Genomic DNA, 12,020 nt, shown 5'->3' with positions numbered 1-12,020 from the left:
CTTCGATATATTATTACATTAATTTTTCACCAACTAATTATGCTATTATATAATGTAATCTATTCATAATAACAACAAAAAAATAACATCAACTCGTTAGATTAACATGAAAATTACAGAATGTGCACATTGTATCGACACTGAAAGAAATACGGGAAAATCATAACTATTATAGGAATTGCTATAGCATCAGATACTTTTGTCGTTACTTGTTAAGTTAAGATTAAGTAAATTAAATTAAATACTGCGTTGTTTTTTTTTTCGTTTATATCAAGAAATAATTATTTTCAAATTATACGCACGTTTATATTTAATATCAATACCATTTCCTCAATATCGATAACTATTTATTCATCGATAATGATGCGCGTGCAATGCATTTTATATTATACTAATTTGTAGATAATTAATCATAGACATTAAACGACAAATAGAAATGCATCTTGATTATATTAAGCAGTGATGCATTCTATCAAATGAATTATATTTCTTGGGTATTTTTCATTTCTTATATCTGTTTTTTTCTTTTTTTTTAGATTATATAAATTAAATTCTTTACCATTTGTTTGTAATAATTGATATGAAGTATGTACATACGTATTTAAAAATGCGCACAATAAATATCTCGAATAAAAAAGGAATATAATGACAATTAGTTATATATATATATATATATATATATATATATATATTTTTTTTTTAAATAATACAATTAAAAATATTTAATGTAATTGTAATACTAAATATTTGAGTAAATAAATTCTTAAGATATTCTTGTAATTTTTTTTTTTTTTTTTTCATACTACACTATGTCTTTTTATTATTATCTATTAATATTCATTTAATTAGTCAGTACTTTTTTTGTGTCAAAGTTAAGTTTTTGCTAGAAATATGTTTATTTATTATTTTCAAATATGTACACATATCTAAAAATATTATTTCTGTAATATATACAAATATAACATCGATAACTATAAAATGTGTGTAAATTATATATATATATATTTTTTTTTGACGTAATTATTTAGTAATTGCTTTATTGATATTAATAAAAAAAAAAAAAAAAAAAAAAAAAAAAAAAAAAAAAAAAAATAGTTAAATGACACAAAAACAATACAATTTTTATGAATTTTGTTAATGTTATTTTCACTTATAATTATTATTATCATTTCTTATGATACAAGTGTTTTACAATTAATTTAACTGGGCAATAGTATTCTATTCTTTTTCTATATATATTTGGAAATTTGTAATTGTATATATAGACAATTATTTTTTCAACAGAAGAATATAGAAATGTAGTCAAATGCTTTATTTTGATAATTTTAAAAAATTAATCTATGTAATTTTGAATATATAAGTAGCCATATATTGCAAATGTGAATATACAATTTTTCTCCGATAAAATATACTTTATAATATGGTATAAATATTTTTTAGGCTAAAAAACTTTGTTAAAAAAAAAATAAAATAAGAAAGTTATAGAAGTAATCATGAAATGAGAAAGAGTTATTTCGTTTAATAAGTAAATGCTGAAATAAAGTAATTAGAATTTATGTGATTTCATTTATTGATAATCGAGGCTGCGAAGTGAAATTAAACTTACAGAATAAATCTAATAAAAAATGTTCGATCGTTAATGATGCAAGAGGCGAGGAGTCATAATTTTAAGAATACTTTTAAATTAATTGGAAATTGGCAAGTAATTAAAACGTTCTCAATGGAATTTTAAAGAGAATTACGCTCTTCGTATTTTTATTTTCTTATTTCTCTTTTTTTTTTCATTTATATCGCGGTGTCGTCTTACTTATGAAAAAAAAAAAAAAAAAAAAAAAAAAAAAAAAAATTAAATTAAACAATGAGTTGTGGCAATGAAAATTATTACCACACAAACGAATCAATAATTGCATAGAAAAATAAAACACCGCATCTCTTGCGATGTAAAATAAGCGATCATTAAAAGAATTAATACAACGTACACGACGACGTTCAAATGCAGTTTTATTATGTGCATCATCGTGTCTCATATTATCAAATTGAAACAGGTCAAACAATTCTAGCAATTGTGTTGTGGCAGCGCCAGTAATAGCACTAAATGCTCACAATTACATCAATAAAGACAAAATAATATCTTTGTAAATTTCTTCATTTTCTTAGGATGAGCATATGATTGAATTATTCACATGCTCGTTTAGGTAGGCAGGAACGCCATTCAAATGGAAAATAATTTACTTTCACCTTGATTTTCAAGAATTATAAGATAAGATAAAGTAAATATATTAATATTAATTTTTAGTTACTTTTTAGCGTAATATTGATTTAATAATCAATAAAAGATTATTACGATAAAAGATTAAAATTATGAACTATAAAATTTGGTTGTCCGATAAAACTTCAATTGAAAAATAAATATTCGTTCTTGCTCATTTAAGAGATTATGCGAAGAGTACCCGTATATTTTGTTTTGAACAAACATATCCGACAAAATGATATCCCCTGACATTTTCTTATTCTCCCGATTGAAATAATAATTGACAAAAACAAATTCATTAATACGAATTCTTTTAATGTTAGAAAATATCGATGAACGAGCAATTAGTTTGGTCTTATTTCAAATGGTTTGGAGCTACGAGTAATTCATTCGATAATGTTCGTAAGTTTTTATAGTTATCAATGTAGGAAAATAAATTAGCAAACAATCGTTTACTATTGAAATTATAAAGCATCGATTCTTTTCAATGTGTATATAATGCATTAATTGTTAAATATATTGTTTGTAAAAATAAAAATATGCAATGTTGCATATAAATATTAATAAAGAATATTAATAAAATTTTTATTCAATTTCACTGCATGCTACAGACAAGTGTGAAAAATAATTTTAACAAAAACTAACAAATTACAACTTCAACGACATTTATTACATTTATAAAATACCTTATACACTTATTATTTTACATTGCCATTATATTTTTTTATTTTTTTTTTTTTTTTTTTCGAATATTGCAATTACAAGCTATCATACTTAATAATACAGTGATCGGTAAATCTGAGTAAACGAGCGTATTGAATTTTAAGAGAATAGCGATTGCAATTGTATTATTTATAAAATTATGACAATTTAAAATATGTCTGTTAATGTGAATTACATGAATTAATAAGAATAAGCTATAATGTTTTCAAACTTAGACTCGTTGATAAGACATTCGTTATTTTCGGATAGATATTTTATTTTCATAATAATGAAATAATATTGAATATGCTGTGATTAAGATAAAAGAAAGTATCCTGTCTGTACTTAATTTACAAAGTATTGAGTACATATAGGCGAATTCTTTGTAAAAAAAAAAAAAAGACAAAACGTATTTAACATTTATCATTGACATAATCATATAAATTTATAAAATATACCTTTTCTACATAATGTTATTTATATTATCCAATGTTACATTAATTATATATTACATATAGTTAAAACTTCATCTTTAAAAAGGCAGTTGTTGTTAAGGGGGAAAAATTTTTCTTATTCAAATTTTCAATTAATTCGAAGATTTAAATGGCCTTTAGCATTCGCCTATATGAATTTAGGTTAAATATTAAAATTATAAGATTTTTGTAAAGAAATTTTTGATAGCACGCAAAGAGAAGGAAATCATTAAAAGCAATCCATAGTTATAATCTCGAAGCTTTTCAATTCACAATTATTTATCCTTTCAACTAACTTCTTACCTACTTCTTCAAGTACAAATAACAAAGTCTTACGTTCCAACCCAATAGCCGATTATTACGTATTTTCAATTATGCATTAAGCGGGGTCCTCAATTTTCTTGATAACCGATAGTAAAGTTGGTTTATTCATAATAGAACGAAAATCTGACAAATATTACCCATTGATTACGTTGAAGATATAGATCAATGCTCACATACGGAATAAACTGTCGATCGAACACGATTCCCAATAGTTCTATACGCAATAAAATATTTCTTATATACTCGTACAATTAACAAATATATCGAACTCGAATATAAACAAACTTTTTTACCATTCTCTATATTAATTAATCGCTGTATGCGTATGTTATAGTACGTACACACTTACTCACTGCCAATTTGAGCAAGTAGTCGTAAAAAATTGCTCGCTTGCTGAAAATTACTCCGTTACATTCAGCTTTATCGTATAACTTCAATATCACCTTCTCGATACCCGTCTACCGCCAATCTTCCCCGCTCATCCATAATCTTTAATCATTGAGTTGCTGGTAATTTTCATTGTCAATGATTTTGTAACGATCGTCGCGATAGTGCACTAAGTCGTCGAGGAAGCGGTCGCTGCTCTCGTTGTGGAGCTTGGACAGGACGGGCAGAAGCCTCTCGATGTTCGCAGTATCCGCGAGATCGTCGTAGTATTCAGCCTGCAGCGGCCCCATCATGTGAAATTGGCGCTTCGTGAAGCCGCGGATGTTAAATCGACTGTTCTTCTCCTGGGATTCGTCGAGGAGCATCGAATCGCGCGTTGGCAGCTCCTTCTCTTTATTTAAGTAACGGAGCACAAATCGCACCTTGAAACGAAAAAATTATCGAAATTGAATTTCTCGTAACTTTTACCAATATCTGCTTGTGTGTCTGTGTGTGCGTGCGTGAATCTCGTAGCATTGCTTTTAACGTGTGAATAATGACACGGTCGCGTCGGCTGTATTTGTCACTATTTTGTTAACTGAGAGAAAAAGTAGTTGTATCGTTTAAATGAAGGAATGCAAAAATGACTAATCATACTGATTGCTCATTTTTATCAGAACTAAATTAGCGTTTGAGGAAGTGTATTTATAAATTTATATTTGTTTATGCGCTTAGCTTTCCAAATTACTTTCTTTCTTTTTCTGGTGTTTTTTTCTTGGCGTTGATTAATTCATTGTACATAATTAAGTCGAGAAAACATACTTTTACGGATATATCGGAAATATTTTTTTACTTAAGGTCATTTGAAAATAGTAAAGCATTTTATTTATCACGAGGCTATTGTTTGAGCAGGAAATTCGAATCTCTCGTAGCATGAAAACTCATTTTTATATAAATTCATCTATATAATTTGCTTTGACAATATTATACTCTAGGGTCGCAATGCACACGATTAAAGCTAAAACATATTATACAATCTATATCAATGTAGTTATTAAATTCCTTCATACCTGTAAATCAAACATACTGAAAGCACATACGTAAAACGGTATTCCTATGAAAACCAATGTAGGATTTTCAATGGCAATCACATGCTTCCACAGAGGCGTTATCATGTTGTCATTGACTTTAATCTCGCAGCTTTCACTAAGGAAAGGAAAACTGTACTCGTAGCCTGTTTCAAAAAAAAAAAAAAAAAAAAAAAAAAAAAAAAAAAAAAGGATTTAGTTTTTTTGAAAAATATTCCTTCCTTACACAAGTGCTTTCATCGACATTTATGTAAATACTTTCTTACCCGTGCAATAAAATATTATATCAGCTTCTTCGCTAGTCCCATCCTGAAAAACAGCTGAATTGTCCTTCAACTCGACAACATCTTTTTTCTATAACATAAAATTAACAACGTTGAAAGGACAAAATGACGATAATGAGCTTACGCCGACAAATACAATGACTCAAGCTTCTAATAAAAATATACCTAAATCTTACTTGTACAACATTATTAGGAAACTTGGTCAAGATCGTCTCTTTTAAATGATGACTTAAAATGACGCGTTTAGCCTTCTTTGAAATTTCCAAGGCTAAATCCATACCTGCGGGCAAAGAATGTACATTTAAGAATATATTGACACTTATATTTATTTATATAAATGAATGCTAGTTGATAGAGATATTATTTTACGCCCGGTGAATGTAAGCCGACGAATTAGTGTGCGAACCATTGTATTTATTCCATTCGACGACTACTTTTTCGACCGATCGTATGAATATTGTTATCTTAGAAAGTAAAGTGGCGTTAAAGTATATATGGTAATGCAATGTCATTGGTGTAATTAAAAAGAGCCGATAAAAAGAGAAAGATAATAATAATAAGCTAAATGTTAAGCAAAGTTGTATTTTAAGAATGAAATTTGACTTGATCGCGATGATCGTTAAAGACGCTAACTGCGTAAATATTCGCGGATACTACTAAAGATTTCATCGAGACTGCAAGATCATTTCAGCGAAGGAGATGATGCGCGCCGAATTGAAGTATCGAAGTACCTGAAGGTCCGGCGCCGATGACGACGACGCGCTTGTCGGCGAAAGGCTCGGGACGTCGATAATCATGGCTGTGCATCTGTTGGCCCTTGAATGTCTCGTGGCCCTTGAGCCTGGGTAAGGACGGCTTGAAATAATGTCCGTTGCACACCATAACGGCGTCAAAGAACTCCTCCGTGACCGTGCTTTTGCGCAAGTCGCGGACGCGCAGCTTCCAATTGCTCCCCGTTCCCTTCTCTTCGGCCCCTATCGGCTCCACCAGCTCGACATTATGCAAGAACTGCGATAAATATCTCAATCTATTAGTAATCGCGACCCCTCCGACTAACGAAAATAGGTTATAGCTTAATTGATGAGATAGGGAGCCGATGCGTTTATTGGGGCGGAACATTAACGTATATTTTTTCACTCGACGACGTCCATTAGAGGATTCGATGATAAATCGCTCGTTACTCTACTTCGATGATGATGATGATGATGATGATGATGATGATGATGATGATGATGATGATGTACATAACGATGCACTCACACTTTGCACTTGTTTAGCGTGTGTATTTTTCTTTTGTTTCCTTGTGTTTATTAACTCGCAAGTAATTATTACGAACATTAGCAACGTATTTTTCAATTCTAATCAATATTATTTTCACAATATGTAGTGAATATTAAAACGACGATAATTACATAAAATTATTAAAAAATTTCTATCAAAGCTCTATGTTATTAAATATATTTAACTATCTATTATTTATTTATAAAGAGAATGCTAATATTCGACAAAATTGCGCCCTCAATTTATGAATCTTACATATCGATCGTACAGAGAAAATATTTCATTGATCAATTTTGTTTGTTAATTTTAACAAAGTATTAAATCATTTTTGAATTTCCATAATAAATTTTGTTTCTCATCAAATATTTTTTCGTGATTCACAATTGCACAATATCCAATCGTATTGCTAACATTAAGAAATTTATAACAGTATTTTCAAATATTATCGTTATATTGCATTTCTTCCCAAGCATTTTCGTAATCTCTATCCTTGCATAATTAATGAGGATGGAATTATATAATAAGTATATTGAATATTAAACAAGCATTTTTGGAATTTTATTAAATATGTTGATTATATAGGCTGAGTGTTAGACTTACTTTTATTTTATCACGAAGTTGAAAATGTGTACAATAATCGTTGAGAAAAGCGAGAATCTCATCGTGATGAATGTAACTTTTACGATTTTCAGGAATCAAATAATCTGGATATCCCATTACTTCTTTTGGAAGATTTGTCCTGTTAAAACGTTAACGAAAACCATCGTAACTATATTAATTGTATTGAATTATATAGAAATTTCATTACTTAAAATATATGGAAAGAAATTCGTAATGCACAAACCGAATAGAATCATGTTTTTTTTTTTTTTTTTTTTTTTTTTCTGATAAATGCAAAGGGAATCATCATATCATAAATATTATTATTTATCTTTCATTTGTGAATTAATGACCAAATGTATATTAAAATTTATTTTTAAAATCTAGTCTCAAATGTATAGAACTTTGGAAAGTATTATAATCACAATTTGTGGATTAATTTATTACATTATTTATTTTAATTTTATACACATTAGATTAAAATAATATTATTCCATGTTACAATATTATCATTACTACTACTACTACTACTACTACTAAAATGATTATTATTATTGTTATAGTGGTTGTCGTTATAGTTGTTATTATTTTATACAAATACATTCAAACATGCAGACGTACTCGTGAGAGACGTGAAAAATTTATGGAGATAATGCGTTTTGTATGGGCAATTATTAATTAAATATTTAAATTAAATGAATTGGAATGAAATTATCTTTTATTGCACAACTTTCTTGACGGCTGTTTAATAAAAACATTTGTACGTACCCGTTGAACAGTTTGTAGCATCTCTGATTTAAAATTAAAAAAAAAATAAAAAAATGCCTTGCTTGCTTTGTTGTGCATGCGTGTATACACAATTGCTTTACATGGAAATGATAAAAAAAAAAAAAAAAAATACGTCAATTCAAATGATAAAAGATAATTGTTCATTGAAACAGGTGTAGTCGTGGCGGAAATTATTTTATGTAGAACGGTGAATCTAAATCAAATTTTGTATTTAAATGTTGAAAATTTGAAAATTCGTTTTGAGAAATATTGCTAATCATTGAGAAACAAAAAGAAAAGTAAAAAAAAAAAACCATAAACTTTATTCAAATAACGAATAATTTTCAATTAAAAATTATTTTTAAACATCGAAAGTAAAGCTTTTCTATTGAAACGACATTGATTTACGAATACACCCTCAGCGGCAATATTCAGCAATCACTTATCATAGTAAAACTTGATGAATTGTAAAGCGTCAAAAGTGCTGATTATAGCGCTGACTCGAGGGTGCAAAAGACCATTGTCCTCGGAATTATTAATTCTCATAATCGCAATCGATTATATATCGAACGATCGACCAAGCCAATTACCAATTCGCCCACACGCTCACCATACTCTTACCTTAGGCTCTCGTACATGCTCGAGTGTATGGGCAAACCATAGGCGTCGTTCCCGGTCTCGGGCACGTAGACCCACGTGCCACCAACCTTGTCGCTCTTCTCGTAGCAGACGACCTCGGCGCTGCAGCAGGATCTCCTGATCGCCGCCAGGCCAGCCGCTCCGGCCCCGATCACCGCGATTCTCATAGCCGCTGCAGCCTCTTCGATATTATCGGTCGCGACTCCTACGTCAAAGTGCGTCTGATAAGAGGGACGGGACGGATGATTATTAACGATGAAAACTGATGGCAGTTCGGCGACTCTTCCGCGAGCGCGTTCATTTTATCGGCCCGAATAATAATAGGCGCCTGTTTTTCTCTCTGTCTTATGAAATTAAAACATTGCTTTCGGTAATTTTCCTTTGACTTGCGCATCCATCACGCACTTAACAAATCATCTAGTCTGCCTATGTTTCTCTAAAGGAGAAGGTCGATAACGAAATAATGGCTGAACACTTGTCGAGCCTAATATGAATATCAATTGTTATATACTTATAAAATTAACCATTTTTTTTTCTCTTTTTACGTTGGCTCATTTCTGTTTACTAAATGAATTCCTTCCCTCTAGCTTTACTCGAAGCATTTTAGTCGTTCTAGTCACAGCTACTTTCCTCGGGTAATAAATAAAGTAATAATTAACATAATAACTTTACATCTAAGGTCACAAATTCGTGTAATTATTAAATTTATTCATTGCCTTGAATAGAATATTTATTTAGTAGATTTTAGAAAAATTGTGCTTGCAATGATAACAACGACAATGGGTACAATATATTATAATATTAAAGTATATCGTAGTTTTATAAATAATTGCATATTTTTAAGAAATCGTCGAAAATACAAATTTCAACACCTTTAAATATTTAATTATTTTATTGGTTTTTTTTTCCCCCCTCGCCCTAATAAATAGGATTAATGCTTCATTTTTTAAAAACAACGTAATGCACGCATGGACTGTGTAAAGACATGTGTTTTAAGTTAGAAAATAAAAACAACAAAAAGATTATTTTAAATGACGCATTGTAATTTGTGTATTTTTATTGCAATAATTACATGAGTAATTGAACAGATTTTCAAATGTTTTTGCGAAAAAAAATCAGCTGGTAATTCTTTCGACTTATGTTCTTAAGAAAATCGTTACGAAAATCTTTATAATCAATATTTATTGAATGGAATTTTTATACTTTCCATTGCAAAGTAACATAATGAATATAATGAAAAAGTAAATAGACTTTATAGAATAACTTTTTCACACCATAATTAATACCTAAATGAATAAATAAATCTTATTTATTTATTATATCGATAGTGATGTGAAAATATGAAAATTATACGATTAATTAATTTTGAAGAAAGTTATGCATCGTGCGTATGAGTGTACGACACGAAAGAAAATTGAAATTTAAAAATTTTAATTATTCGAAATTTAATATTAATCTAAGAGACAACATTAACAAAAAAAAAAAAATAAATAAGAATAAATTTTTCTTTATATTAACTCTTCTTTATTAAATATGGTAAATAATGTTACAATGACATTGTACAAAAGAGATAAGATTATTCGTAAAATTTAATTATTTAGCTTTCGTGTATTTAATGATTAACAATAAACATATATAAAATCCTCGGAATTCCAATTAAAAAATAATTAAAATTATTTCTAAGTTTCTACTCTATTTAAAAAATAGAGGAATTTTCAATTTACTTGCCGAGTTCGATAGAAGTCGTATTTTTGTCTGTCCTTATCACCGTTTAATAGTAACGAGTACACACTCGTTTAACTACTTTGAATGGCCCCTAACTACACTAATACAATTTGTCGTCCAAATGCCAACTTTTATACTAAGCTGCGATCTATAATTGATTTCCTTGTGGCATACAAGGTTGCGGTGATGCTGATAACAAGGTGTTTGTACTCAAATTTATTTATACGTTTCTTTATTAATTTCACTCGATTATACAGTGTTAGATAAATCGCAATATTATAAGTTTTGATAATTAAATTTAATATTTATTACTACTTCGCAATAAAAAAATATTTTAAACATTGTACTTGTGTTTTCACAGATTGTTACAAGTTTCAACAAAGTATCTTTCCTGTAATTGTATTTAAAAATAATACGCAAGTATCGATATCATTTTCTTCTCAAGTCATTTTCCCATCTTGTTTTAAACAGTTTATACAGTTGCATAGCTGTCCTGGCATCTTCGATGGAATTATGTTCTCCGTTTTGTATATCAAGGTCGAGGAATTCTGTTGCTAGTCTCTTTAAACTTGGAGTGGAACCTTTGGTAAGCTTACGAAAGTATTTCGCCGTGTCCCGTTGCAGATGCTTTGGATGAAACAGGAATAAAACGTACAAGTCGTTGTGGAGTGCGTGTCCAACTAATATTCTACCTCTAAGAATGTCCCCTACTTCTTTATGCACAATTTCAAAATCTTCGCCATTTTTTAAGTGATGAGGTCTAATGCCACTAACAGGGGTACGATAATTTTTTACAGTTACCATCGGCTTTACATATTTGTCGTAAATACAAACACCACAGTCATTTACAATAGACACTCTAGCGATCATACTTTCTTTGCCATCTCCAATGCCAACCATTTCACAATCCATAGCTATGCACCTTGTCAGTTTCACTTGTTCGATAGTCACCTGTTTATTTTCTTCCTTACGGCATTTGGATATCTGTACCAGTTCACAAAGAATTATAATAACATAGTAAAAGAAAGAATAACAACGGTGAATTAATGATGATATTACCTGATTTTTATTTTCATGACATTGGAAATCAAGTTTATTAGGCTCTGTATTAGATATCAAACTGTTTTTTTTTTTCTTAGCTCGAGTGCCAGAAGATGGTTGGTTATTCAGAGATGTTTTCGTAGCGATATTCTTATACATTTTCCAGTTGGATCCCGGAACTCGTAATCCGACATTAGCATTGTTCTTCTTTGTGCAAACATCCGTTTTCGCCTGTGTTGTTATATTTTCAGAATATGCATTGTCCTTGTCTTTTTTTATGGATTCAGATGGTTTACTCGCCATTGTTATATATGCACTTTATGTAAGTAACCTCCAAATTTAAATTGACATAAATGCTTGTTCATTTACAAATTTGTAATTTAAATACAGTTTTATGCATTTTGCAACGAATAAGCACATTATTAATATGAACGAACTCCGCAATCGGATTCAAATGACCTGTTAAATTACAAAAAGA

The 12,020-nt window shown here is 29.3% G+C and overlaps 2 protein-coding genes across 2 annotated transcripts; both read right to left on the bottom strand.

The window, feature by feature from the left end:
• Positions 1–4,084: 4,084 nt before the first annotated feature.
• LOC105362265 (flavin-containing monooxygenase FMO GS-OX4) lies at positions 4,085–9,022 on the bottom strand. The gene is made up of 7 exons (XM_011499663.1): positions 8,759–9,022; positions 7,370–7,508; positions 6,220–6,496; positions 5,665–5,768; positions 5,471–5,558; positions 5,187–5,350; positions 4,085–4,559 (listed from the first exon to the last, which is right to left on the bottom strand). The coding sequence occupies exons 1-7, from the start codon at positions 8,941–8,943 to the stop codon at positions 4,242–4,244; spliced, it is 1,275 nt and encodes a 424-aa protein (XP_011497965.1). The 5' UTR covers positions 8,944–9,022; the 3' UTR covers positions 4,085–4,241.
• A 1,545-nt stretch (positions 9,023–10,567) lies between these two features.
• Positions 10,568–11,785, bottom strand: LOC105362263 (RNA exonuclease 4-like). Its single transcript, XM_011499662.1, has 2 exons — positions 11,561–11,785; positions 10,568–11,485 (listed from the first exon to the last, which is right to left on the bottom strand). The coding sequence occupies exons 1-2, from the start codon at positions 11,699–11,701 to the stop codon at positions 10,931–10,933; spliced, it is 696 nt and encodes a 231-aa protein (XP_011497964.1). The 5' UTR covers positions 11,702–11,785; the 3' UTR covers positions 10,568–10,930.
• Between the last annotated feature and the right edge of the window lie 235 nt (positions 11,786–12,020).

This window comes from Ceratosolen solmsi, unplaced genomic scaffold (assembly GCF_000503995.2).
Source record: "Ceratosolen solmsi marchali unplaced genomic scaffold, CerSol_1.0 scaffold35, whole genome shotgun sequence".
NCBI lineage: Eukaryota > Metazoa > Arthropoda > Insecta > Hymenoptera > Agaonidae > Ceratosolen > Ceratosolen solmsi.
The sequence above is the reverse complement of the archived record's forward strand: the minus strand, read 5'-3'. Positions and strand labels throughout refer to the sequence as shown.

Bases quoted from the DNA above. Each gene is read 5' to 3' on its own strand.
- LOC105362263 (XM_011499662.1), bottom strand. From the start codon at position 11,701: ATGTATAAGAATATCGCTACGAAAACATCTCTGAATAACCAACCATCT. The intron at 11,486-11,560 runs GTAATATCATCA...GAACTGGTACAG, and splicing joins GTCATGAAAATAAAAATCAG to ATATCCAAATGCCGTAAGGA.
- LOC105362265 (XM_011499663.1), bottom strand. From the start codon at position 8,943: ATGAGAATCGCGGTGATCGGGGCCGGAGCGGCTGGCCTGGCGGCGATC. The intron at 6,497-7,369 runs GTAAGTCTAACA...TATTTATCGCAG, and splicing joins AACTTCGTGATAAAATAAAA to TTCTTGCATAATGTCGAGCT. The intron at 5,351-5,470 runs GTAAGAAAGTAT...TTTTTGAAACAG, and splicing joins TATAATATTTTATTGCACGG to GCTACGAGTACAGTTTTCCT.